Here is a 25425-nt window from a genome sequence, read left to right on the forward strand (position 1 = left end):
GAAAGGTATCAGGATAAAGGGACTCAATTCCTTATAGCATTGCCGTGCACAATTTACACTCAAATCTCCATTTACATATATATTATTTAATTTCGGCAATTATCAAGTCCTGAAACCACTTTTCCATTACAACCTGGACCCTTAGAAGGATTCACACCATGAATGCATCATATATAAGTATACAAAAAAGTAGTCTGAGCAGAAAGCAGTGGGAACAACTTTAATCGAATACTTATATTAGTAGATTAAATTAGGTCTGTTTTAAATGAGCCACCCTTAATTAGCTGCAGTTAGGAAAGTGGAATTAATATATTTTACTTTTTACTCTACTCATTACATTTAGCATCAATGAACAGCTTAGCCCGTTTTTGCTTTTCACCAACAATTGAGTGCCTTTTTGGGAAGGTCTGGAAAAAAAAAAAAAAAACTCGTTTATTTGAATTCGAACATAAGCCCCAAGCAAGATTTAGAGCAGAATCCTCTTATACAATCTGGATTTTTTTATGAACTGGGATATGCCACTGATACAGTGATATCCTTCCCAGATCGCTGCAGGACAGGCCTATAACAATTCACATGTTCATTCACTGTCACCAGTCAGGCAGCAAACAGTAATTGAAATACCTCACTGTGCCAGGCACATAGCAGACATCTCTTCCCAGGCAGATTTTAATCTTGTCCCTGGATACCATCATCTTGCAAGTATTTCCCTCTCATTGCCCCTAATGATGGTGATTTTGCCTCCAAGCCCACTTAGTAAGCGTAAGATCACTAAATGCAGCAAAGCCTGACACATCTTATCTCCTCAAGGACTTCCAGAGAACTGAGATTTAAAGGCAGAGTGGAGGGTCCACAGATGTCCTCGTTAAGTTACTACAGGCACTAGACATGAGAATGTGGAGGGGACAGTATATTCAGGCAGACCCCGCCAAGTCCCTCCCTGATCTGGACCTTGGGAAAATGACCGTCTAGTCCGATGAGGTTTCCCAGTACTTTCTGGTGACCAATAGATGTCCTGCCCTTAAGCTGGGCTTTCACAAAAATATAGGATGAAGAAAACGCCCTTAGATTGCAAGGCTCCACTTCATCAATGGTAAAATGGCACTTGACTTTCCTCTCGGAATTTGATTTACTCAGAGGCGAAGAAAAGCTCCTTCTTCTCTTGTCAACAAAAAGTCAAGAATGTAAACAAATCAGAACAATGGTGCCCATGACACTTTTTTAAAAAACAGATCACGTATTGGAGGCCCAAGGAATCAAACATGCTATACTATCTCACCCTTTCTTTGAAAGGTCAAAGATTGACGACCTTAATTCAAAACGAGCCTGCTAAATACTATGGTGATGTTGGCTGAATGATTTTATTATCCATGCAAAAATGTGATGTCTTTACATATTCATAAATATGGAAGTCCATTCACAAAATAATTAGTTAACTCCATTTATGTATGATTTGTTCTGGTTCTGTATACAAATCAATTATATGTCGGTCTGGGAAAGGCTCTTCCTATAGGAGCCTCAGTAGCCTCCTCTACAAAATGGGCAGATTGGTTCAGGACATCTCTGAGGGCCTTTCCAGCTCTAAAATACAGATTTATAAGAGTCTGTTTTTCTCAAACCCTGTTTTGATAAGATCTGCCACTAAGTGAGCACTTACTACATGCCATGCACTGTGCTAAGCTTTTCACATGCATTATCTAATCGAATCTTCATAGCAATCATATGAGATATTATCATCCCCATTTTAAAGATGAGGAAACAGAGTCTCAGACTGGTTAAGAAGATAGCTAGATTCAAAGTGGGGTCTGTCTTAACTCCAGAGATCTACAGTCATACAGTTTCTTTATAACCAAATGAGCCTAAGGGGATACACACAATGTGGAGACAAGCCAAAGAAAAGGGCTCTGGTATAAAGATTTAGCACCAGCTGAGTAACTTTAGCCAAGTCTTTTAAATTCCGTAAGCCTAGTTTTCATCTTCTATAAAGAAATCAACAACTTGGGTAATTAGGTTATCTTTACGGCTCACATTTCATAAATTTATGGCTAGATTTTTCAGTCATTTTTTCATACATTTTTCCATTCATTAATTTGACTAATATTTATTGAGTGTTCCCACTGTGTGCTAGGCACTGTACTAGACACTGAGAACACAGAGGTGAACAAGACGGACAAGGACCCTGCCTTCATGGAGCTTATATTCTAGTGAGAGACACAGACTGTGCACACGTAAACAAAGAAATAATCCAGATTGTATCAACTGGTGGTAAGTGCTATGAATAAAATAAAACTGCTATGTATAATAAAAGTGCAATGCTGGAGAGGCAGCCTAAGACTCTAGAAGCCTCCAATCTAATTAGTGAATTATAACTGTAGAAAACTTAAAAAGTGAAGTAAAAGTATTTTAAGTTCATTTGTAGATGTAAAAATATGAAATACCAAAGAGTCTAATCAGTTCCTTGGAGTGATATAGATCTGATATCAGACCCATCACTAGGTGACCTAAATGACTCTTTTTTTAATTAATTTTTATTGGAGTATAGTTGCTTTACAACGTTGTGTTGCTTTCTGCTGCATGGCAAAGTGAATCAGCTATACGTATACATATATCCCCTCTTGGATTTCCTTCCCATTTAGGTCACTGCAGAGCAGTGAATAGAGTTCCCTGTGCTATACAGTAAGTTCTCATTAGTTATCTGTTTTATACCTAGTAGCGTATATATGTCAATCCCAATCTCGCAGTTCGTCCCAAGCCCTTCCCCCCCCTTGGTATCCATACATTTGTTCTCTACCTCTCTCTAAACCTCACTTTTCATACCCGAAAATGGGGCTAAAAATACTTGTCCTACCTACCTTGCCAAAGAGAATTGAATGGGAAAGTCTTGGTCAACTGTACAGACTGCATTGAGGTAAATTTATTTAATTACACAGACATAAGACAAAGATGAGACAAAGAGGTCCAATAGCCTAGCCTGTACTTTGGTCCCTGACTTATAACTTTCTGACAAGTCACAATAATTTGTTCGCTTTGATGCCAGTAATTTTATGAAGCAAAATTTCCAAGTCTTCCTCTGAGTCAGTACACGTTTCATCCTTCTAGTCTTAAACAAACTGGAGAAGAATGAGACACACAAGCTTGCTCAGAACAGATTCTCCAGGGACGCTTTCCTCCACCCAAACCTCCCAATAATCTCAAAGAGTCGGCCTGGCCTCAGTGAGCACTTTTAAAATCAGCTAACACTAAAAGGAAACCACGCGCATGTGTAGAATGACTGGGAAGGCCTTATTCTGTGCAGATATTTAATGTAAGTATATTTTTGGCACTAAACAAAGGCCTAAATTAACTCCATATTAACTGGGAGTTGAGGCTTCCTGACACTAACCACCGAGGCTGATCCCAGGTGGCTCTTCCCCAGCAGGTCAGGCCTTCCACGCATGCTATAAAGAAGCAAGCCACAGTTGATGTAACAAGACTTACATTTGGAGGTCAAAGAGCAGTGGGTATGAGGGGAAGTCTGCTCTTCTGTTGTTGTTTCTGCACACGATTTAGGGAGTCCCAGCTTCTGTCTACTCCCTCACCATTGAGAGGTTTGGCAGAAGTTCTCCAATCTGACATTAATGGGATGGTTTCCACCTGCACTTTCAGTGCCCTGACTAATAGAAGATCCACTTAAGATCCACTTTATTCAAATCAAAAATACTATGTGGTACAGTATTCAGTTCACACCAAGGATCGCATAGGCCACAGGACCCACCAATAGGAAAGATGGATCAATGTGCTGACATATATGGAAAGAATACCCTTCTAAAAAAAAGTCCCCTTGTTATATATCTGAATAATTTTAAAGTCTCTCTTAAGACAAAGTGCTTTCCCAATTATGTTATTTTTAAACTAGGTACTGTTTGGGGCATGAACCAACTATAATCCATGGTAATACTTAAGAGGTCACCTGAAGAAGAGAGTAAAAACAGCAAGGACGATTAGAAAACTTACATAAATGTAGAATTTTTCCTGGATGTCTCACCATTACAAATGTTTGTCAAAACAAGATTTTCAAAGATCAGCTTTAAGAACATTGCTGAAGTGGTTATGTTTGGAGATTAAAATATAGCAAATGGTTAGTTATGGCTTTGATAAAATTTTCAGTGAAAGCATCATGTACAGATTCAAAAAGAAGATCTCAAACAACGAACACAGAAGAGAATATGATGGGACTAAAAATGGCTCTGACTTTGATAGTAAAAAGAAAAGCACTAATGTTAAAAGTGGCTGTAATGAGTCTGAACAGAAGTGTAAACCCTAAAGGTGGAAAAAATTATATTTGTAAATGTTGTAAATTATGTATGTGATTTTCAATATGTATACTTAACTAAACATGTGAAATACTATAAATAGACAATTGATAATTCACTGGTATCTATAAATATGCATATGGCTAACATGGTCCTAAAACAGAAAGCCTTTTGTTAGGAAAATGAGGGAACACCTTATATCAAGGTGTTATGTATGCTCTATTCTGGCACATATGATGTTGAAAGTTCTGTGAAAGAAAAGATGTGGTTATCCAATGATAGGAGAACAATTAGGTAAATTATGATGTGGCCACAAAATGGACTATTACATACCCACTAAAATGCATTTAGGAGGAATTTAAACTAATAGAGGAACGTTTACTTTACAATTCAAATTACAAAGTAGGATACAAAATTATATACATATACTGTGATTCACTCATAAAAATACATAAGAGTTTATGAGAAAAATATTAGAAGACTAAAAAATATTAGCAGAGGGATGGGATAATGGACCTCTTCATATGTCTCATGTTTTTTCAATTTTCTATCCTATATGAATATGCATGATGTTCATAATGATACGATTCGTTTAAAATATGTAAGGCTCCAGGTCCTGTCAGACCTCACCTGTCCTAGAAATACCCACACTCTCCCATCACTAGCGATCTAATTTAGGGGATCACATAATTCCAAAACTGAATAAGTGAAAGCAATACCCCAGGGGGTTACAACTGTGCAGGCTATGGTATCCTTCCACCAGGGTCCAAATTCTGGCTCCTCCATTTATTAACTACAGAACCTTGGGGAAGACACTTCACCTTTCTAAGTGTTTTTATCTTTAAAATGGGCCAATAATAGGTCAGCCTTACACAGATTCTCAGGGGGAAAAACATACCTTACATTCTAGTAATACAGACAGGAAGAAGATGGAGAAAGAAGATAGAGTGGGAAAAAACAGTAGAGAAGTCAAGAAAGGCTGTTGGAAGCCCACAGGGTAGAGAGAGGAAAGGAGTTCAAAACTCTAGTGAGAAATGCTGCTATCCCGGGGAAGGTGGTTTGGGAGGGGCCTGCATCGCCCCACCTATTGTCATAATTTTGGACTTACGTTTCAGACTAAGTGTTTTAGATGAGTTCTCATTTTTACTTATGGAAAGTACAGTAGTGCTTCACATAGTGGGGGAAAATTTACAGAATTCATTGACCCCCAGAAGTGGTTCAGGTAGAACAAACAGCTGTGTGTCAGGGGGTTGGTCCCAACCTCTGAGACTCAGGCCATCTGAGACAGGAGGCCTTCGGAGCTACTTCCATGCAGTCAGCTGGGATGACTGATGAATCCCAACCAATAGCGATGCCAAGAACGAGGGTATGGGACAAATGACCCCATGCTATATGTTTCTCAGGAACTAAAGGAGATGAGAACCCAGATTCAACGTATCTATGCTTTAACGAGAAGATGAAGCTGTATCTCACAATGAGATTCTACTGAAGTGTGAAATGATTATGAGAGACTAAAAATTGTTTTAAATTCATAATGCCCTGATGTTTATGATAGTTAAGTGAGAGAACAAATTAATATTATGTAAGGTATCACTCTATTTTGGTAATGACGCAGATAATCTGCATAGGAAAAAGACAAGACATATGCCATTAAAAATAATATGAATAGCTAACATGTACTGTTATGTTTAAAGAACTGGCAGAAATGTGGGCAATTTTAATACTATTTTAATGATTTTCTGTTGGTGCTTCCTAAATTATCTGAAATCAGTGTGGGCAACTTTGCAATAAAGAAAGAAAAACAAGTTTTAATGCTCTAGTGGGCACCACACCACTTAGTTAACAATGAACAGAAAGACGAGTATCCGTACCACTGTAACTGTGGACAAATAAAATAGAAAATAATCCTCCATCCAACATTTGGAATACATCTTAGGAAAGGAGAAAAAGAAAAATTTATTTTCATCTCCCTCCCACTCACTGTCCTCCATTTCAAGGTACATAGTTTAAAAACTGAAGGGTTAATTTATCATGATGCTGGGTAAAAAACAAAAACAACAGCCTTGAAAATCTCCAAATAGTTTATTGGTTCTGAAAACCAAATCATGTTATATTATACTAAATAGATTAGAGGTTCAAGACTTTATAGTATTGCATTACCTTGGCAAGAGTGCATATAAAACTCAGTTCCTACCTTTATTGTTAATAGCTTTCTAATCCCTGACTAGAAATTTATAGTTTAGAAATGGCAACACATCTTAAAGATTAAAGCCATGTGACAAGTAGTTCATGTCCCTTAATAACCAAATCACATGCCTTAGATTGGGGAAGCTTATCTGCCTTTTCCTTCTATACGGTTTCATTGGTAGGAAACACTTTATATCCCTATTACATGAATGATGAATGGGACTGTTGGTTATGGTCTGTTATTTGCTTGGCTGTAGTCAATATGTTTTCTTTGGACAGGGATTTCTGTGATTTATCTCTCTCCTGGCCTTATCACTTATTAACTCTGGGTAGACAGGAAAAAGCCAAGGTTGTATATAAGGCCTAGTGGCCATTTAGACCTCTAATGTCAGTGAAAATATCCCTTTTAATGATCCTGTTACACTAGCTACTCAAGTCCTGATTATACTCCACTCCAAAAAGGAAATAAAGGTCGTATTTCTTGGAAAGTATGTACATAAAATATGCAAAATAATATGCTCCCTTCAGACCAGCTCTATTCTTTGCAGAAACGGCTTTCATTTTATAGACGTCACAGAAGTACAATGGGTTACTTTTAGTGATTCTTGCTGCTGTTGTCCCCATTATGGCACCAACAGTGTTTAAGTTTACAAACGCCAGTGGGTTCAGGATCACCAATCACATCAATGTACATCAGATCAGGAGCAATCATATTTTGTGAAAAAATTCCCTTTGGCAGCGGAGAAGAAGCTTGGGACTTAGCCTTTAGATCACAAAAGCAAAAAGAATAAACATTCCCTCTGCCTTGAATTCTTTTCTTTGTGTGTAAATGGCTCATTTGGAGTAATATTTGAGACATGTGGACAGGAGCAGCCTGTTAATTTTTCCTTCTTCTTGGGTCTTTTCCAATTAGGACACTGCTAAGGCAAAACTGCTAGTCAAGTGTTCATTACACAGCCCTCCTTCAGCTGAATCCTAAGTGAAAACAATCTGATATAAAAGAAAACGCTTTCTTGCCTTCCTTTCCTCAATTCTTCCTGAGTTTGCTTAGGCCTGTCTTTATAACAATTAACATATGTGTAGAATATTACCCCTTACAAAACATTTTCATGCCCATTCTTTCACTGATACTCACAAGACCCTTCAGATGCCCAGAGAAGGAAGGACCCCACCGTCTATTAAGTGGGAGGAAGTCAAAAATCTGGGCCTAGCCCTCCATCCCCTCACCCCCACGTCCAACACATCGCCAGGTCCTGTCCACTTTCCCTCTTAAATACCCGCTTGAATCCTCTCACTATATTCCATCTCTACCCATTACCATCCAAAGTCAAGTCATCAAATCTCTTTCCTGGAATACTGCAATGGCATCCTAACAGGTCTTCCAACATCCATTCTGGCTTCCTGTGCTCCAGTCAGCCAGAGTTTTTTGTTTTTGTTTTTATTTTCCCAAAATGAAAGTCTGGTTATGTCCACCTGACCACTTAAGGATTGCTCTTGAGATGACAACTAGACTCCTCCCGCTGGCTACAAGGCTTCAAAGGCTTGTCTCTGCCCAATCTTCTCTCTCACCATTCTTTTCCTCTCTCACCATTCTCTTCCTCTCTCTTGATTTTTCAGCTTCACTGGAATTTTTACAGCCTTCCAAGATGCCACGTTTCCTCCCATTCAGAGCCTTCTTACATGCCTCTCTCGGCTGGAGCACTCGTTTTCTTTCCCCAACCCCACCTGACCCCTATCCTTCATCAGTTGCCAGGTTAACTCTTAATCATCCTTCAAACCTCAGCTCATGCATCTTTATCTGAGAGAAAACACCTCCAACTGACCGACTGGCAGCCCTTTGTTTTATTCTTGTCTGAACCTCTGTTCCTGTTTTTCTGGGCACTTAGCAGGTTTGAAATTGTAAACTTATGAATATCCACGTTCCCTCTTAGACTACAAGATCCCTGAAAAAAGGGACTGTGTGTGGTTTTGCTCAACATGGTTTTAGAACACTGCCTAGAATAGAACAGGCAATCCACAAATATTTGTGAGATGAGTGAACGAACTAACAAAAGAAAGTCATAAAATCAGAATTAGAACCGAGATCTTTTGATTCTGACTCGAAGGCCTAGAAAGAAACAATTTCCTTAATCAGATGAAAGCTGGCACACATATAATACCAAACAAAATGTGCCCTAACAACCGATTCTTTGCATTTTGAAGAGAAACATTCCTATTGTCTGCTTCTCTCTTTCTGCATTTACTTTTAGGGAGCATTCATACCGTACCAGGCACTGCCAGGAGTGTGTTACATACATTTACTTATTGACTCCTTAGATGCAGGTACTGTTAAAATATCCTCATTTTACAGACAAAAAAATGAAGCGTATATATAATATAGATCGAACCCCATTTTTTTTTCTTTAACAAAAACCCCAGTGACTGTGTTCTCTACATGTAAGTTCAAGTTAAAAGGGATAGATTCTTAATTAACAGCTCTTATTTACATTCCCTGTCATCCAGAGCACAAAAATCAATGAGGACCCATTGCTTCTGGGCAATATGTTAGTCAATTATTAGAGAACACCTATTGCAAGTAAGATGTAAGTCAAGTAAGTCAAGGTGCTTCAACACAGTGGGCAAAACAGTGTAAGATTAGGGAAGGTTCGCTCTTCCCTCAAGCAGCTTGTGGACTTCTTGAGATGTGTCTACCTAAGATCAAAAGAAGAGAGCCAACAGTAGAAGGAAGTGAATGATGAATGAGCCATCTAAGCACATGTGACAGAAGAGATCCAAGGACAGAGACTCTTCCAATCAATCAAGATGAGCCATAGGGAACATCAACATCACCTAGTCCAATTGGCTCATTTTACTATGAAGAAACTGTAGTCTGGAGCATGTCAGCAACTTGTCCTATGTCTTATAGCCAGTTAGCAGCAGGGCTGGGACTAGAACTCAGACCTCCCTGATCTCAGCCCAGTGCCCTGGCCACTTGCTACTGTGGCCAGAGAACACCTCCGAGGGGAAATAAGAGTTTGAACTGGAACTTACAGAGGAATCACCATGTCCAAGGTAGCTAAACATGAAGTGAGCGTGAGGCATAGTGAGGAGACTGGTTTGAGTGGAGACGAGGAAGCACCGGGCCCAGAGCATAGCGAGCTGTGAATGCCAAGCCCAGGGGCTTGGGCTACATCTTACATACAGGGAGTAGATAGGGCAGGTTTCTCTGCAGGGACATGTTATGAAAGTGGCTTTTCAGAAGCTTAATCTGGCAATGAACTAGTTTAAGAAGAGGCTAAAGAACAAGAGATTCATTAGGTGCAAACTTTTTCCCTAAAACTGATGACTTTGTTTATCCCAGGATGGCAGCCTTCATTTGTGCAGGAGGTTTCCAAGAACTAAAAAGAGAGCTTTCTCCCTGAAACCTCTTGAATGGGGATTGAAGCTGATTATAACCTAAACACCTTTGAAGGGGGTTGGTGATAGACGGTACCCATGTTACTATGGCCTCCAGATCAGGGGTTGAAATTTGGGATGGAAATAAGAGAACAGGTGTGTGTTGTTCCTGAAAATTCAACACCTGAGAATTTTATAAATCTGGGCTGCCTTTTTAAAATACGTATTGTTTGAGGTGGTTCTAAGAAAATATTTGTTATATCAAAATTGTTATCGTCACATTTATAAATCTTTTTCTGGCTGCCTTACACTGTGCTCTTTGTATTTGTGGTTGATTGATGTTGCTTCTTTAATTTACCGATGACTATAGTTTTGTTGCTAAAATTCCTAAAGGACATTTCTTAGACCTCTAGGAACATGGTGGAGAAGATAAACAACACATATAAAATATTACACCATGGTAGGGACTCAGCAACAAATGAATGAATGAATAATTATAATGGTCATCAGTTATTCATGGAAACTACTAATATCTGGCCAAGTGCTCATGCTAGCTCACCCCAGGTGCTTTATACACATTTCCCTAATACTAAGAACAACCCCAGTAAGTTATTATTCCCTGTGATAATGTAAAGATGAGGCGACTGTGGTTCAGAGCCATCGTACAATGTCCCAAAAATAACCCGTCTGGTAAGTGGCAGAGCTGAGAGTTCAAGCTACACCCATCATCTCTTAAACCCAAGGACTCAATCACTATGCTACATCATCTCCTTGGAAGTGAGGGGGGAAAGACTAAGGGGAAGGAATGAAAAGAGGGAGAAGGGAAGAAAGAAGAAGAGAGAGTGGGGGCAGAGGGAGAACATAAGAGGAATGGGAAGAAAAAAGGAATATTTGAAAGACATGGTACATGTCATCAAGTTTCACGGAACATATGCAGCCAACATGGCCCCTTCTACATGCAAAGTAACTTGGGGCATGAGGTACAAACAAGAAGCATTTCCAGGAAGAATATTTATGTCAAAGTGGATTCTGAGACTAACATACAAGGATTATGTATGTTTCACAGGGGCAGGAAGCTTGGCAGAAAACGTTAAGAATAGGAGAACCCAGTGGTAGAAGGGATTTGAGATGTGACCTACACAAACATCTGAGCTGTTAGATGATCATCCACTGGGGCCTTTCACCACCTTTTGGGCAGTAGGCAGTATATAGCTCTTGGTGCACACCTAAGCGGGTCCAACATCCTGGTGGCCCATGTCTCCAGTCATATTTTTCCCAAAGTCAGCAGCCCGTCCAGTGGAGGAAGAACTGGACTGAAGTTAAAAAGTACATTTGGATTTGGCCACCTCTTATGAGGAAAAACCAATTCTAAGAACTTTGAAGAAGCAGCTAAAGCCTCCTGGGAGTCTCTTATCAGCTCCCAAGGTTACTCAAAGTTTAGTGGGAGAGATTACAATTCTAAGAGATCCAAGTCGCTTCAAGACATAACAACTGCAGGAAAGCAAGCTACGAGAAGAACAAAGATATTGGCGAGACCCCTTCCAGGGCAGTGGAGGTTTATGGAGATTGACTTCCCATTGGACTGACGGACCAGACACACGATTAGCGAGGGCTTTGAAAACAGTCCTGTCCTCAGAAAGGGTTTTTGTTTCCTCCTATTAGAAAACATGATTTAAAATGTAAAGTCAGCCTTGCTCTACATTTACATAAGAATAAGTGGCCACAATAAATCAGATCAGGGATGAGCTACGCTCCTGAGCTTTTTTATTCTGATCCAGTTGGGCTTCACTTTCCTCCCTCACTCTGATTGGGCAAACACCAGAGAACCGCACAGCTGGCAGCTGAGAACACCTCACGTGTCCCTGGTCTGAAGCACCGAAGATGGAGAGCTGCCCTCCTGTCCCTACCAGTGGAGCCAGCTTGCAGGCAATCTGTGTTTAGTCAGATTCTTTCCCCCCACCCCCAATAGTCTGCCTTTATTTGCATAGATTAGGCCAGGCTGTTCCTGTCTCAGTTGTGTGGGGTTTTTTTTTTTTTCATCTATTATAGATTTTTAGAGACTTGCACATACACACACCCAAACCCTGTCACACACTCTCAGAAAACAACAGTGCCTTAGTTTGGGCTGTTGTTTTTCAGTCCTAGGACATTTCTTTTTTTCTTTTTAAAGGGAAAAATTCCAAGTGATATTCTACTAAGAAACAACTGTTAGCTCACCCCACCCAGAAAACCAAGCCTCACATCTTGAAATGCCGTGGATGTTAAAGAAAATGAAATGTGAGCTTCTGTGGGTGGACGGAAGGGGAGGGCTGCAGGTTTCCAATGAGCTGAGCGGTTGTTCGGATATGAAGAACAGAGAGGATTTACAACCCATCCCTGTGCCTCCGCTAGAAAGTGGTGACAAGCAGAGAGGTAAACTGAGCAAATCACAGAGGCTTGGCAGCAGCAGCCATAAACACTTCATGATAATGATCAAGAGTTCCAGGTGTAGTTCAGAAATTAACAGAGACTCCCTTTTGCTAGAAATGGTGTAATGTCACAGTGACTGTGAACAGCCAGCTACATCAACAGGGAAGTTTTTGTACCAGTTTCTTTGAAACTTTTATTTTTCCAATGCACGGAGAGGTGAGAGTCTCTCTTAGAATACTTAAAAAACTAAGTCTTCCTGTCTCTTGCCCACAGTTTGAGGCAAGATCAGCAGAAGCATTTTTTCATACTTTAAATTTCCCACACACTTACACACATGCGGGAAATCCTGGAGTGCACACCCAGGATTTCTCTCTCTTTTCCTTAACTACCTTGCTAGACTTGCAAATCGGCCGCTTTTACAAAACTTTGATCTTGATTCCCATCTCATACGAGTTTTCCAAGATGTGATTTCTTAAATTGATAGCAATTTTTTTAATGGTTAAAAAAATTCCCAATAACGATGGGTCCCCTAGCTATTTTCTTTTGAGAACTTAAGTAATTTAATGGGGATGATTTTTTTTTTTTTAACTTTTATGGCCAGGTGGCTCAAGGGGATATTTCGTTGAACACTGATTAAAAATAATTTCTTCTAAAGGAGTCTTGACCACAAAATGGAACCATTAATGGGCAGGGACGTTGTCACCAAAGCGGAATCATGCCTGATCGCCTCTCGTTCCTCCCATCACACGAGCATTTTCTTCTTCTTCTTTTTCTTCTCCTTTTCTTGTCCTTAATGGCAGAGTAAATAAGCAGCCAGCGAGGCCTAAATGTTTTCGGCCAAAAACAGAGTCCAAACTCCTCAGAGAAAACATTTGGCCTCTGTGGTTTTGTAATATGTTCCAGAACACTGAGTTCAGTGAAGAACATTGTGAAAAACTCCCATCCATCGGAATGATGGTGGGGAATGTTACAGTATCAGAAGTTTCATTTGGTCCTTTTCCTGCAGGCCCATAATGAGGCTTGTAAAAAAAAAAAAAAAAAAAATAGCGCTATGTGGAAGTTCTCATGGGAAAAATGAATGGCAAGAAATCCTAGCTTTAAAAGAAACAGCTAATCTGCTAGTTTGATTGTTCTTCAAAACTTACGCTGAACCAATGAGCCTAATTAAAAACACTTGGCCTACTTCTATAAAGCATCATCGCTTTCTCTATGCTTCGTTTGTATACACCACAAAACTCCAGATAGACTATTATTTTTTCAAGTGCTCACTAACAAAGTGCTGACTTTGTTGGGACGGCTGAGTTAATTTCTTGAACTCAGTGTGAAACCTTAGCTAAACAAAATTGTGGTAATTTTCCTTAATTTGTAAAAGTGATTGGAGTGCAAACAAAATTTTCCTCTTGGGTCAATCCTATAATTTTCAATTAACTAAAACTAATAGTCAGGCAGGCACCAAACCTACATTTTGTTTAAAGGGCTGGGAGGCATTTCCAAGGGTCAGGATGCATTAATTGTTTTTTATAATTTTGAGGGTGGGGTGGAGAGTCACTAATAAGCACGGTCGGTTTTGTTCGTAGTGTTAAAATACAAAAGGAAAGATGCTTCGAGGTAAAATGTCACAGCGAAATAAAATTTGTCCATTTAATTGTATGGTTATAATTAGGATGTGTTAGCACAGTTATCCCTTCATGCTCTGGAGTCTCCTTGTGTGAAAGCAACTTACACTCTGTACTTAAGCTGGCCTTCTGGTCCTTTATTGAATGAAGAAGGAAACATGGGGCCAGTTTCTGGAGACAGCTACCCAGCGATGACTGCTACTCAGCAGAGGACCTAGAATGTTACCACTCCCAGGGTGGTCCTTGGACCAGGATCATCCACCTCGTTTTCAGAGCTTGTTAGAAATGCAGAGTCTCAGGTCCCACCCAGAGCTACTGAATCAGAATCTGGATTGCAAAAAAGATCCCTCGGTTAGGGATCTGTTTGGTTCCCTAAAGACTGTCTGGTTTGCACACAACAATCTGAGGATCTCTTCAAGTACACACTGGGCACTCAGACTACGCACTTGATGTATTTCCATAGAGAACATGCCTGGTTCTCCCCATGTGACGGGAGGAAATTCACATTCACCCTATAACCCTAGCTTCCTACTGCAAGGCAGGTCCACGTGCCAAGGCTCTTTGGGGTGGCAGGGGGCAGTCGGTTGCGGGGGTGCGGGGGGGGGGGAGAAAAATGCAGCTTACAGGGAAAGAAAGCACCAATCCAGAATGAAATACGAAAATCACCAATTGTCGTTAATACAAGTGCCACGACCAAGCTAGAAGAACGTCGTACTGGGCATTAAAGCACACCCCTACTCCATAAAGCAAACGAACTGCCACACAGATGGTTTAACATCCAGAGAGACTCAGGATTGTCGAGCACTCCTTTCCTCTTCCCTTATTTCTCATGCTGCTGCTTTAGGTATCCAACCCATGATTTCAACAGATCCTGTCATTCAACACGGACACCCAGATGAATTCTTAAATAATGATAGTAGTAGTACTAGTAGTAGCACCTCATTTGGTCAAACATAGGGTGAAATGGAGAAGGAAAGTGGGTCTTAAGAGAAAATAGATTTTAGAATAACACACACACATATATACAAGATAGCGTCAAAGACCCACAAGGCCAAGGCAGCTCTGTCCACCATCTGCAGTAGTTCTTACCTGTGTAAATGAATCTTCCCGGTGTCCCTTTGCAGAACTGTTTGGATTTGTAGGACAATGTGACCTCTACAACACCAGGGATGTGCCGAGGAGGAGTTTGCACCCGGATGGCATGAGGAGTAATCAACTAGGGGGGAGACATTTGGGAAAAAAAACATTGTCACTGCATTATGTAAAGGACTCATTTCATATGTTTCTTATCAGCTCTCAATAAACATAGCCTTCAAACACATAATTAACCTGTCAGTGTTTAAATACAATCGTGATGGAACCTGTATAAAAGACACTGACGACAATATTTACAAGTGCTCTGAGCACAGCCATAACAACTTTATCTGAGTTTTCCTACACGGCAGGCACTCTGCTTCCTGGTTTGAAAAGTGAACCTGGCCTAATGAAATGATTTATCTACTACAGGATATCCTTTGGAAAATCTCTGTTTGAAGCAGACACCCAAATCAGAGCTGAGCTCTGCCACTCCTCTCCAGAAGCTGGTGGGCCTGGTGTTTGAAGTGAGCCCTTAAACATGTGCAAAACACAGAGGTAGGAAATCAGTGGGCCAAGGTGCTCTGATTAGCTGCAGAGCACATGTAGGAAATGCCCCTGAAGACCATTTGGTGCATTAACTACCAGAGGCACAATCAAAGAGCTTTAAAGGGGAAACCCAAGAATGTGCCTCCCTGAAATAGCTGAGGGATCTAGCAGAACTAAGGACTGTCCATAAAAGGGAAATGGAAAGTTGGGGAGGGGGCTGGAGGATGATCAGTGGTCCATTATGCAATGCCACGTGCACAATGAGAAAGGTCATTTCTGAACCCTGTTGGCAGCCAGAGTACACTGCGAAGCAGAATTTATTTTTTAGTACTCGTATCTTTGTTTATATAACTAAAATGTTATTAACGGCCATAAAACTGGCATTATCTGGTTCTTTGAAAACCCCAGCCCTGGTATTTGACTGGCTGACCTCTCTGATGGTGCTGGACTCTGCGCGCTCTCTCTGTGGTGTGTGCAACAGCCCATCCGTTACTCCTTTCAGACGCATTTAGATCAGTGCTGCGGTACTGAGTCAGTATGCAATGGGTGATCACTTGAGTTTATACTAACTCATGTTTGTGCTGTTCTTATAACTTAGAAAGGGCTTTTGTTTCAATGTGCAAATTCAAATGTTTTGCCCAGAGAATCACAGGTGACACCATGAGAATCCAGGTGACACCCACAAATGCCAGCCCCTGCGTCCTGCCTGGGTAAACTGTCCTAGCACAAAGTCCTGGCAGAAAGAATGTAAGAAAGTTGCTACTGCTAAAATCCGCAAGTAATTTCTTTCAAATGCTCTTTCTTGAAACATAAAGGTCATCTGCATAAAAATCATTTTAACTTAGTAATTAGAAATGCCTATCCTCTTCCACAGAATGTGTGGACCCTTAGTTTATTAGCTGGAAATACACAGAAGATACTTCAGTAATACCGTGCTTATGTGGAACCCCTGGAGACTGAGCTCTCCATGGCTAAGTTTTTCAGACGGCTAAGGGTTTATCCATAAAAGCACAAAAAATATTTAAGATTTTGACCTTTTCATACTGAAATTCTTCCAAAATGCACTGTATGTTTTCTAAAGTAAGCAAAGTATATATAATTTAATTTAGCCTTGATAAATCAAGATTTTCGTTTGGAACACCCCTTCTTATATCTTGTATCAAAGCTCTATTTATCTTAGATCTATATATCTTCTATAATACAGAAAAGCCCTAAGTCACCACTGAGGTATGAGGGGCTATTTTCCCCTGCACTAAATGGCCCTGGATACCTATGAGTTTTAAATTATTTCTATTTTGTTCATTTTTTTTTTGTCTTTTTTCCTCCTGGTGTCCTTTGCACTTTCTATACTGCTCTTCTAATCTTTAAGCATCCAAATCAGGAAATCAAGTTTACTATTATATAGAGAATAGGAGAAGAAAAGAGGCTCTGAAGAGCAGTAAAAGATGACCTTCCAAAATCAAGTGCATGTTTAATCTCAACTGATCAGACAGTGTTTGTGCAATGTTGGGATTAACACTTGTTGAGTACCTAGGTTATCTACTACATTGCCGAGGATTTTACTTGCAAACACTAATTTGGTCAGAACGATCGTAAGTATTTTTATCGCTTTTTTTCAGATGTGAAAACAGAATCATAAATTGTTAAACTGCTTGCACAAATCACGCTCGTTAGAGCAAATAAGAGCAAAAAAGTGACCCCAATGCAGTTCAAAAAACGACAGGAACAAATCCTTCCTATCTAATCATAAAAAAGAAATTGTTTATATTCATACCTTTAAACTTTTTAAAGGTACTATCAAACTCAAAATTTTCAGATCCAAAGACTGTGTGTGTGTGTTAATCTACCTGCTATATCCATTTTTCACTTACTGCCTGGTCCTTGGCTATGTTTTTGATGGTGGAAGGTGCCATATAGTTATATTCCAAATAAGTGGTACGCTTCTATCTTAAGAGTTGCTTGGACTGTAGAGTAACATTAATTCACGAGAATATTTAGGAGAACTTTCAGCCAGTTACAAAATACTTCACCTGCCCTCCCTTTTCTCAGGGGAAATACATTTTAAAAGATGGAAAGATATCAGCAGACAATTGAGACATCTTTTTAAGCATAAGTACTTATTACCTATGAGTTGATACACTAAGAAACAAAATTCATGGGCCTTACAAATTGATTAGATATGACTGCAAAGAAACTAAGAGAGTGGGGTGTTGGCATAAAGTACTAGGCTCAGGAAATTGAAACAAATTTTCATTTACAATTTTATTTTCAGTTTTAATCAATCACTCTAACTAAAGCAGAGATTCATTCTTGAAATAACTATCCTTCGCAAATGAGGTAGAATATGAATCATCATTAGAGAGTGAATTTGTTGATGTTTTCCTTGCTGTGGATGTTAGTCTGGGAACAGGCTCTAGCACTGACACATGATACTGATGGCTTACAGAAGGAAAAACTTGTATCTAACTTCTGTCAGTTGAAAGCAGAGGCTTAATTACTAATCACTCAAAGAATTACAGTATTTATTACGGGAAGGAATGCTAGTAATCATTTAAAACTAACACTCTCATTTCTTTAGCGAAGGACACAAAAGTCCAGAAAAGTCTAGTGGCTTCGAAAATTGACTCAACATGTTAGGGAAAAGACAGGGTCTAGATTTGGAAGTCTAGAACTCAAGACCCACCTCCAACCCCCTCCCCCCATCTCAGGATAAATTTCCCACATTGTTCCAACCTGGCTGAACTAAGGCAGCCCCTCTAAGTTACCAAAGGAGGAAGGGCTCCAGTAAGTCTAAATTTTCTGAACTTCCATCATCGGAATACCGCTTTCTTAGTTTTGCCATATCTATAAACCACCTATACAATTATGTACTTAAAAATTTTTAATTGGTTAACTTTTTGTTTAAAATAACTTATTTTAAAAGGGAGCTATATTATTATCACAACTGGTATCCCCTGCCAAAATAAGAAGGAACTGTGGGTGGTAATCTTAAGGTTAATATGATGTTAAATCCTAGCTAGATAATGTTGACAACCTGCGTGGGTTTACTGAAAAGGGAGTTGAGCTAGTGCTGGACGTTACAGACTTCTTTGCCCCAAGTGAGACTTTGTCCCTTAACATAAATCAGAAGGATTAAAAGAGAAATAAAAGGAAAATCACTTTCTCATGATGTGATTCAGTTCTACTTAATGTCTGTGTCGAATCCAAAATGGTCTCTTGTACAACCAGGGGGCACGTACCCCACACTTTGGGAAATTCTATTCTAAGTGATTAGAGAACAGATTCACTCTTTTGACTTAACTTCCTTAAATCACAAACCAAACGAGCTAAAAATAAATATTCTTCTGAAACCCTGTAGCATCTGACACTACTTTCTTCCTTTTTGGAAGTCTACACTTTCTTCACTTCTGTGACACTAACTTTGAGACCTAAGACTTGCAGAGCATCTGATGGTTTATCAAAGCACTTTCACATTCACTCTTTTAAAACCCATCCTTATGGGATATGTATTCCAGATGAGAAAAGTTGAGGGTCAAGCAAGTTAACTAACATTATTCGAAACAGTAGAAGAAAACCCATCTCTTACGCCTGTTAAGTGTTTTCCAGGGCTCCTCTCATATTCATTGGTTCCTGTTCTCTTCATGTGCCAACTATTTCTTTCTGCCAACTTGTTAACTGTAGAAATTTCACAAGGCTTGTTCTAGATCTCTTTCTTTTTCACTTGCCTGACATTTCTTGAATTCACTCATTGGCTCAATCACCTCGCCTAAACTGACTTCCAAATCCACACCTGTAGCTTTGATCTCTTTGGCCAAGCACCACATTTTTATGAAAAACAGAGTAACAGAATCTCCCTGAACTTGTCTTATTGCCACCTCAATCTCAACAGGACCCAAGATAAATTTATCATCTTCCTACCTATAAGTGAATTTCTTGCTCCTGTGTTCCCTCTCTCAGCTAAGGGAACACTCTCCTTTGAATCACCCAAAATAGAAAACTTAGGATCATCTTATGTTTTTTCTCCCTTCAACTTTTCTTTTAGTCATGTTGATTTTACCCTCCACTGAATTCCACTGGCACCTTGCCTGGCTTCCTTATCCTGTTCAGGTTGTCACCATTTCTTACTCAGATGACTGCAATATTGTAACTGCCTTCTAAATGGCCTCTCTCTACTTCTACCTTCTCCGCCAGAACTATCTTCTTCAAATCAACCTCACCACAGCATGCCCTGACTCAAAACCTCACCTGCCCCCTTTGTGTATGGTGTATAGTCCAGACTCCTTGGCATGGTAGTCAGGTGCTCTAAGGCCTGACAGCTGATCACCCTTGCTAGTCACCCTCCCCACTCTGCCCTTCCACACTCTGAAGGCCATGCGGATACATGAAAACACCACGGCCTTGCCTAACATCTTTGCTTTGTTCATGCCATTTCTTGCCTAAATTTTCCCCCATGATATTCCTCTTGTTCTTTAAGACCCTCACCAGATGCTCTCTCTTCCAATAAGTTTTACCTGATCCACAGTTACCTGCACCTTTGTAAGAACTTATATAAGTACGGAATGTATACTATAGAAAGCATCCTATCTTACTTTGTGCCATAAAGATTTTCTTACACATCTTTCTCCCATTAGACGGTCCCTAAGATCAGCTACGGGGTCTAATTCATATCTGTATCCTCTAAAGTATTAAACTGAATGCCTTACATACAGGATATTTCCCAAATATTTCTGAAATAAATACTTGTGTAAATTGGACCAGAATTCTACTAGATGTTTGATTGCATTAAGCAAGCAATCCCTATCCATAAGAACTCACTGTTCTTAACCTGATAATATTTAACCCTCATTCCCTAAGTTGCTCTTAAAATTAATTATCCAACTGGCCCAGCACTCAGGTCCCTGCATGAGACTACTGCTCAGATATCATCTAAGTGGTAAAAAAAGAAGATGTCTAAAGGTCTGGGACTCATTCCAGCGAGAAGGGATAAGGCGAAACAAAGAAAAAAATGGTTAAGCAATACTAAAAAGTGGGCCACAAAAGATCAATGCTCCAACAGCAGTGTTTATTTCTAGACTGATGACATTAGATGTGATACATCTTCTGTCTCTCCTGATTCTTCCTCGTGTGCGTGTGTGTGTGTACTTCTGTGTTTATTTGTGTGTGTGAGAGAGTATGCGTGTGCTCGCACAGGAAATAATAATCATATATATAATTCTGGAATAAATAAATTCATACATTTCCAGGTATTACTTTTATTATGAGAAAAATATTACTAAAATCAAAAGTAGAATACTATCAGTTTTGTGCAATATGTATTGCATGTGATTATATAAGAATTCGATATATATTTGCATGGAAGAAAGACCAAAAGGAAAATCATCAAAGTGTTAAGAGGAGTTACCACTAGATGGTAAAGTTACGGGTAATTATATTTTCCTCCGCTTATCTCCCTGAATTTTCAGGCTTCTCAGCAATCAGAATGCATTAATATTATAATCAGAAGCAATCATTTTTAAGTGTGGTACCGCAATGAAAGAAACACACATGGTCTCTGCAAGGCCCCAGAAGAGGCTGCCAGCACACCAAGGACCTGCCGGTGACAGCAATTTTGCTCCCTCCGAGCTGCCTGTGTGAGCATTTTCTCTTCTCCAGACTCAGAGCACAAGAGCAGAAGAGTCCCGAGTGGTCGGCCAGGCGAGGCACACTTGCTGTGGCCTCTGGGTACGAAGTGAAGCTGCTGTGACCGTGAGAGACAGGATGCAGACATGCGGGGCGGTGGGTGAGGCCTGTCCTTGACAGAAGCGGGAAACAGGAAAGAGGAACGACTCCCTCTATGGGTGCACAGAGAATCATGAAAGATGCACAGGGTTGGAAACAAAACCCCAAAGAGGCAGTCTGCAAAGCCTGGGAGTCCAGAAGAGGGGCATGGGAGACGATAATTCTCCAAATGGTTTTTATAAAAGTCTCTAGCAGGATCAAAAGTGTGACCCACGTGGTGGGTGAATGAGAGTACCTAGTATTTTAAAATATTAATGGAGACATGTTGGAGAATTCTAGGGGAAAAGGACAAGTCTTGGGAATCACCTTCTTCTCTGAGAGCCAGTAGCTCTTACTATCTGTATCCCTGTAGCTCACACTAAATGGATGGTGGTGATGACCTTGATGGTGACTCCAGCAGCAGTGACTTTTCACTGTCTTCTTACTCTGTGCCACATACTGTGAGAAACTCCTCCAGTGATTTCTGTCCTATAGTATTAGGGACAGGCAGGGGTAGTAGCTGGTTCACAGATGTGAAAAATGAATTTCAGGAAAGTTAAGAAAAATGACCAGGGAACCGATAAGAAGCAAGTCTGCCTGACTGATGACCACCTTTATACAACCACAGCTGTCCCTCCCTACTACTGTTTATTGTTTTTCCATAATTCCTGGCACTTGTACTTTTCATCCTACCTCCACTGTTAACAGGGTAGAATGGGTCCTCAGCCTCTCCTGCATTCAAAAATGTTCTGGGAACACAGTAGGTCCTCAAAATAACCTTTCTCATTGGTGAGAGGTTGGCTGAGAATTATGTCCCAGCAAAACAAAAGAGCAATTCTAAGATAAGCCTTTATGCACGTTTTCCAACCAATGGAACTATATGAAATAAATGCAATTTGAAGTTCCATGCTACAAAGCCAAAAAAATAACTGGGATTACTAGAAAGTGCACCAGTGATTTTTCATCACCACCCTTAGGACTTAATATTTTAGCCTTAATCACTTTCAACACTAAAAGTAAAAACAAAACCAAAAAACTCGAAAACAAGCAAAGACTTAAAGAGAAGGGGTAAAAGGAAGGAAAAGTTAAAGTTTCTTCTCTGGAAAAATAATTAACAGTTATGACTAGAAAAAGGCTAAAGTGGGCACTGGTACAGTGGTTTTTAGGTATTACCCCTCCAGGAGTCTGGGTTCTAAGGTACACTGGCCCATTCAGCCAGTGTCACCCTCTGTGCCTCACTTTACCACCTTATCCTGCACCAGCTCCTGCTCTGTGGGAGGACAGACAATAATGTTAAATATGCTTTGTGTTTGCGTAGAGCTTCTCTAGGGACCCTAAAGCACTTTCCAGATTAATTTTTTAATTTATGCATTAATAATTCTCACAGCATTCTCCCTCCTCCTCAATTAGGATAATAATATCCATCTCTTTTGAGAGAGGCAGGGGGTGCTGAGTGATGGACATAAAACAGACACTTAAATAAGGAAACTATAACATAAAAGCATAATTAAAGCTTCAAAACCAAATCGACCAAGGAGCTTTAAAGAGACACCACAGTGATGGTGACCACACAAGAAAACTTATTTTCCTTCCACTCTGGGGCATTCATCTTTCCGTAGTTAAACATGGTGCTTACAAAATATTATTTTCTGGAGTTCTTAAAGCAAGTTGAAATATGATCAGTGTATATTCTTGGGCACTGTGCTGGCTGTACCTATTTTATCTCTATTCCCCTGAAGTGGGTACAACATAAATCAGGGGATGCTAGCTCTTCTCTCTCAGTGTATCCTGGTTTGTTCCCTAATCAGGGTTCTCTGGGTTTCGTAACCCAGGGTTTTTTCATTCCCAAGAATTGCCTGTCTCAAAGGCAGTATATGATTTCTCAGGGAACGTGAGAGAAAGCGCGTGGAAGCATTTACTGTTTCACAAACATTCTGGTTTCCTTTTGTCCTTTCAAGAAAATAACAAAACCAATGTTTAGCAAAATATGTTGGGTCCCATGAATTCCCAAAGATAAACTTTATGTATGAATGTCAGAGGAGACCTTTGAAACTAAAGTCTCAGGAATTGAGTTAAAAGGGGATTTAAAATCTACGTTTTAACAGTCAGTCGTATCTCCTAATACTGTCTGAAATGTCTCTCACATAGGTATTGACACAGACACAGATACACAGAAGAGAGATATAGATCTATTTTCCTATTGATTGCCTGCATCCCCCAACTAGAATATAAGCCCCATGAGGATGCGAACTTGGTCTTTCTTGTTTTCACTACTCTGTTTCCAGTTTTAAGAGTGCCTTGGACCTAGCAGACATTCAGTAAATACTTATTGAACATTGAATGAGTAAATACCGTGACATGATTAACCACCACTAATAATTAGGACAAAGATTCAATAACGTCTCTTATGAATCTACCAAAAAGATATCATCAATACCACCCCATTCAAAAAATCTTTTTACTAAAGAAAAAGAATTATTTTGACTTTGCCCCCACAGACTTCCTGGTAGCCTCATTAAACATTCACAAAAATATACTACCCAATTCTTCTGACCGAGAAACTAGCCAGGTCCCTAAATCAATGCAGTTAATTGTACAAAACAAAACAGCAATAAGATCATCTTTCAAAATAACAGATTGGGGAGAAAAAGGCTAAAATAAATATATTATGCTTCAACTACCTTTGGTTTTGTGGGTTGATTGATTTATTTATTTTTCGGTAATTTATTTTTTAAATAAACTTTCTCCAGCTCTCTTCCCAGGATGTAAATCTTGTGCCAACTGGGCACCATTAAAGACTGGATCCCATCCTGACCATGTGGGAGCTGGAAAAGCACTGGTGAGATCCTGAGGTCCACGGTATACCAGACGGGGAGGACTGGACACCAGTAACGCCAGCCCCTGTGGTTTGAAACTGCACAATGGGCTCTTTCTCGAGGCTTGTTTTTCTACATTCAGTCAAGAAGGAATATCATTCCCTAGTTGGGCCTGGCTTAGGGTCCTGGGTTGCTGCTTTGTTTGTTTGAAAATTAAAATATAAAAGAAAAAGGAAAGCCAGATACGTTTTTGGAAGGGGCTGCATGTCATCAAAGCTGGTGGTTTGCAGGGCAGAATCTTTGCCTGCAAAGATTAGGAATTAGGAACAAAAACGTAAGAACCAAAAGGTGGACTAGCAGGGAATGAATTCACGTCTCACCAGAAAGTCTTTTAGGTTCTTTCAGAGTTCTAAGAAAAGGATATCAAAGCTGTAAGATGCTAAACAGTGACTCATTCTCACATTCTTTAGTGGTATAGTTCCTATTTGCATCCTATCTACGGTGATCCTTGCACACATACTCAGTAATTCCTGATTTAACACATCCCTCCAGGAAGTGAGTTCTGTGGAAAACTGAAGCCAACCCCCTTTAAATACCGTGCCACCACAACTGCTTTCATTGAAGTCTTTCGAGGATGCATTACACACATCACGCTGTTTCAGACAGAAGATATTGAATATAATTGCCATCTCTTTCTTGACTACTCAGGGCCACTGTCATTATGAACAGCCATTAACATGCTGCGCAGTAATATAGTTCTTCGTCTGCTTTTTAGGTTTTCCTTTCCTTCCCTTGACATTAAGCTGTCACTTCTGCTGTCACTGAGCCTGCTTCTAACAGCCCGCCTCTAGTTTGCTCCTTCTAATTTGCTATGACCTGGGAAAACAGATAACATAGTTGGTTTAAAATTACTCTTCTGGTTACCTCAAAGTCTGTTATTTTATATATTTACTCTTTTTTTTTTTTGGTTCACTTCTGGTTTCATGCTGAATTTTGGAGAGTTGCGGTGACTAGAACACTCTTCCCTGGATAGATGAGCTTTCCCTACCTTCTTTTTAGATGGTTAAAAAAAAAGATGGCTCTGGAGTCAGAAGAATTTTGGTTCAAGCCCAAGTTTTGCAAATTACCAGCTGTGGGACCTTTGGAAAGTCACTCAACCTCTCTGGCCTTCAATTTCATTGTCTGGGAAGGCGGAAGGGCTAGTTATCTGACTAGTGTTATTAAAGGACTTATTGACTTAACACCTATAATGAGTTTAGGAGAAGGCCTCACTGGTATCAATCACTTAAAAAGTGTTAGTTTTATTACTACTTAATCCTCACCATAACCAACAGATTTACACTAAGGTAT

The 25425-nt window shown here is 39.9% G+C and overlaps 1 protein-coding gene across 4 annotated transcripts in view; it reads right to left on the bottom strand.

Moving 5' to 3' along the window:
- EBF1 (EBF transcription factor 1) overlaps window positions 1-25425 on the bottom strand; it is a 394775-nt gene that overhangs the window by 63624 nt on the left and 305726 nt on the right. For all 4 annotated transcript variants that reach the window (XM_033853521.2, XM_033853519.2, XM_033853517.2 and 1 more), the window contains exon 10: window positions 14969-15095. In XM_033853521.2, the coding sequence (XP_033709412.1) occupies window positions 14969-15095 (127 nt within the window). The remainder of the gene's footprint in view (window positions 1-14968; window positions 15096-25425) is intronic.

The sequence above is a fragment of the Tursiops truncatus genome, chromosome 3 (assembly GCF_011762595.2).
Source record: "Tursiops truncatus isolate mTurTru1 chromosome 3, mTurTru1.mat.Y, whole genome shotgun sequence".
NCBI classification, from domain to species: Eukaryota; Metazoa; Chordata; class Mammalia; order Artiodactyla; family Delphinidae; genus Tursiops; species Tursiops truncatus.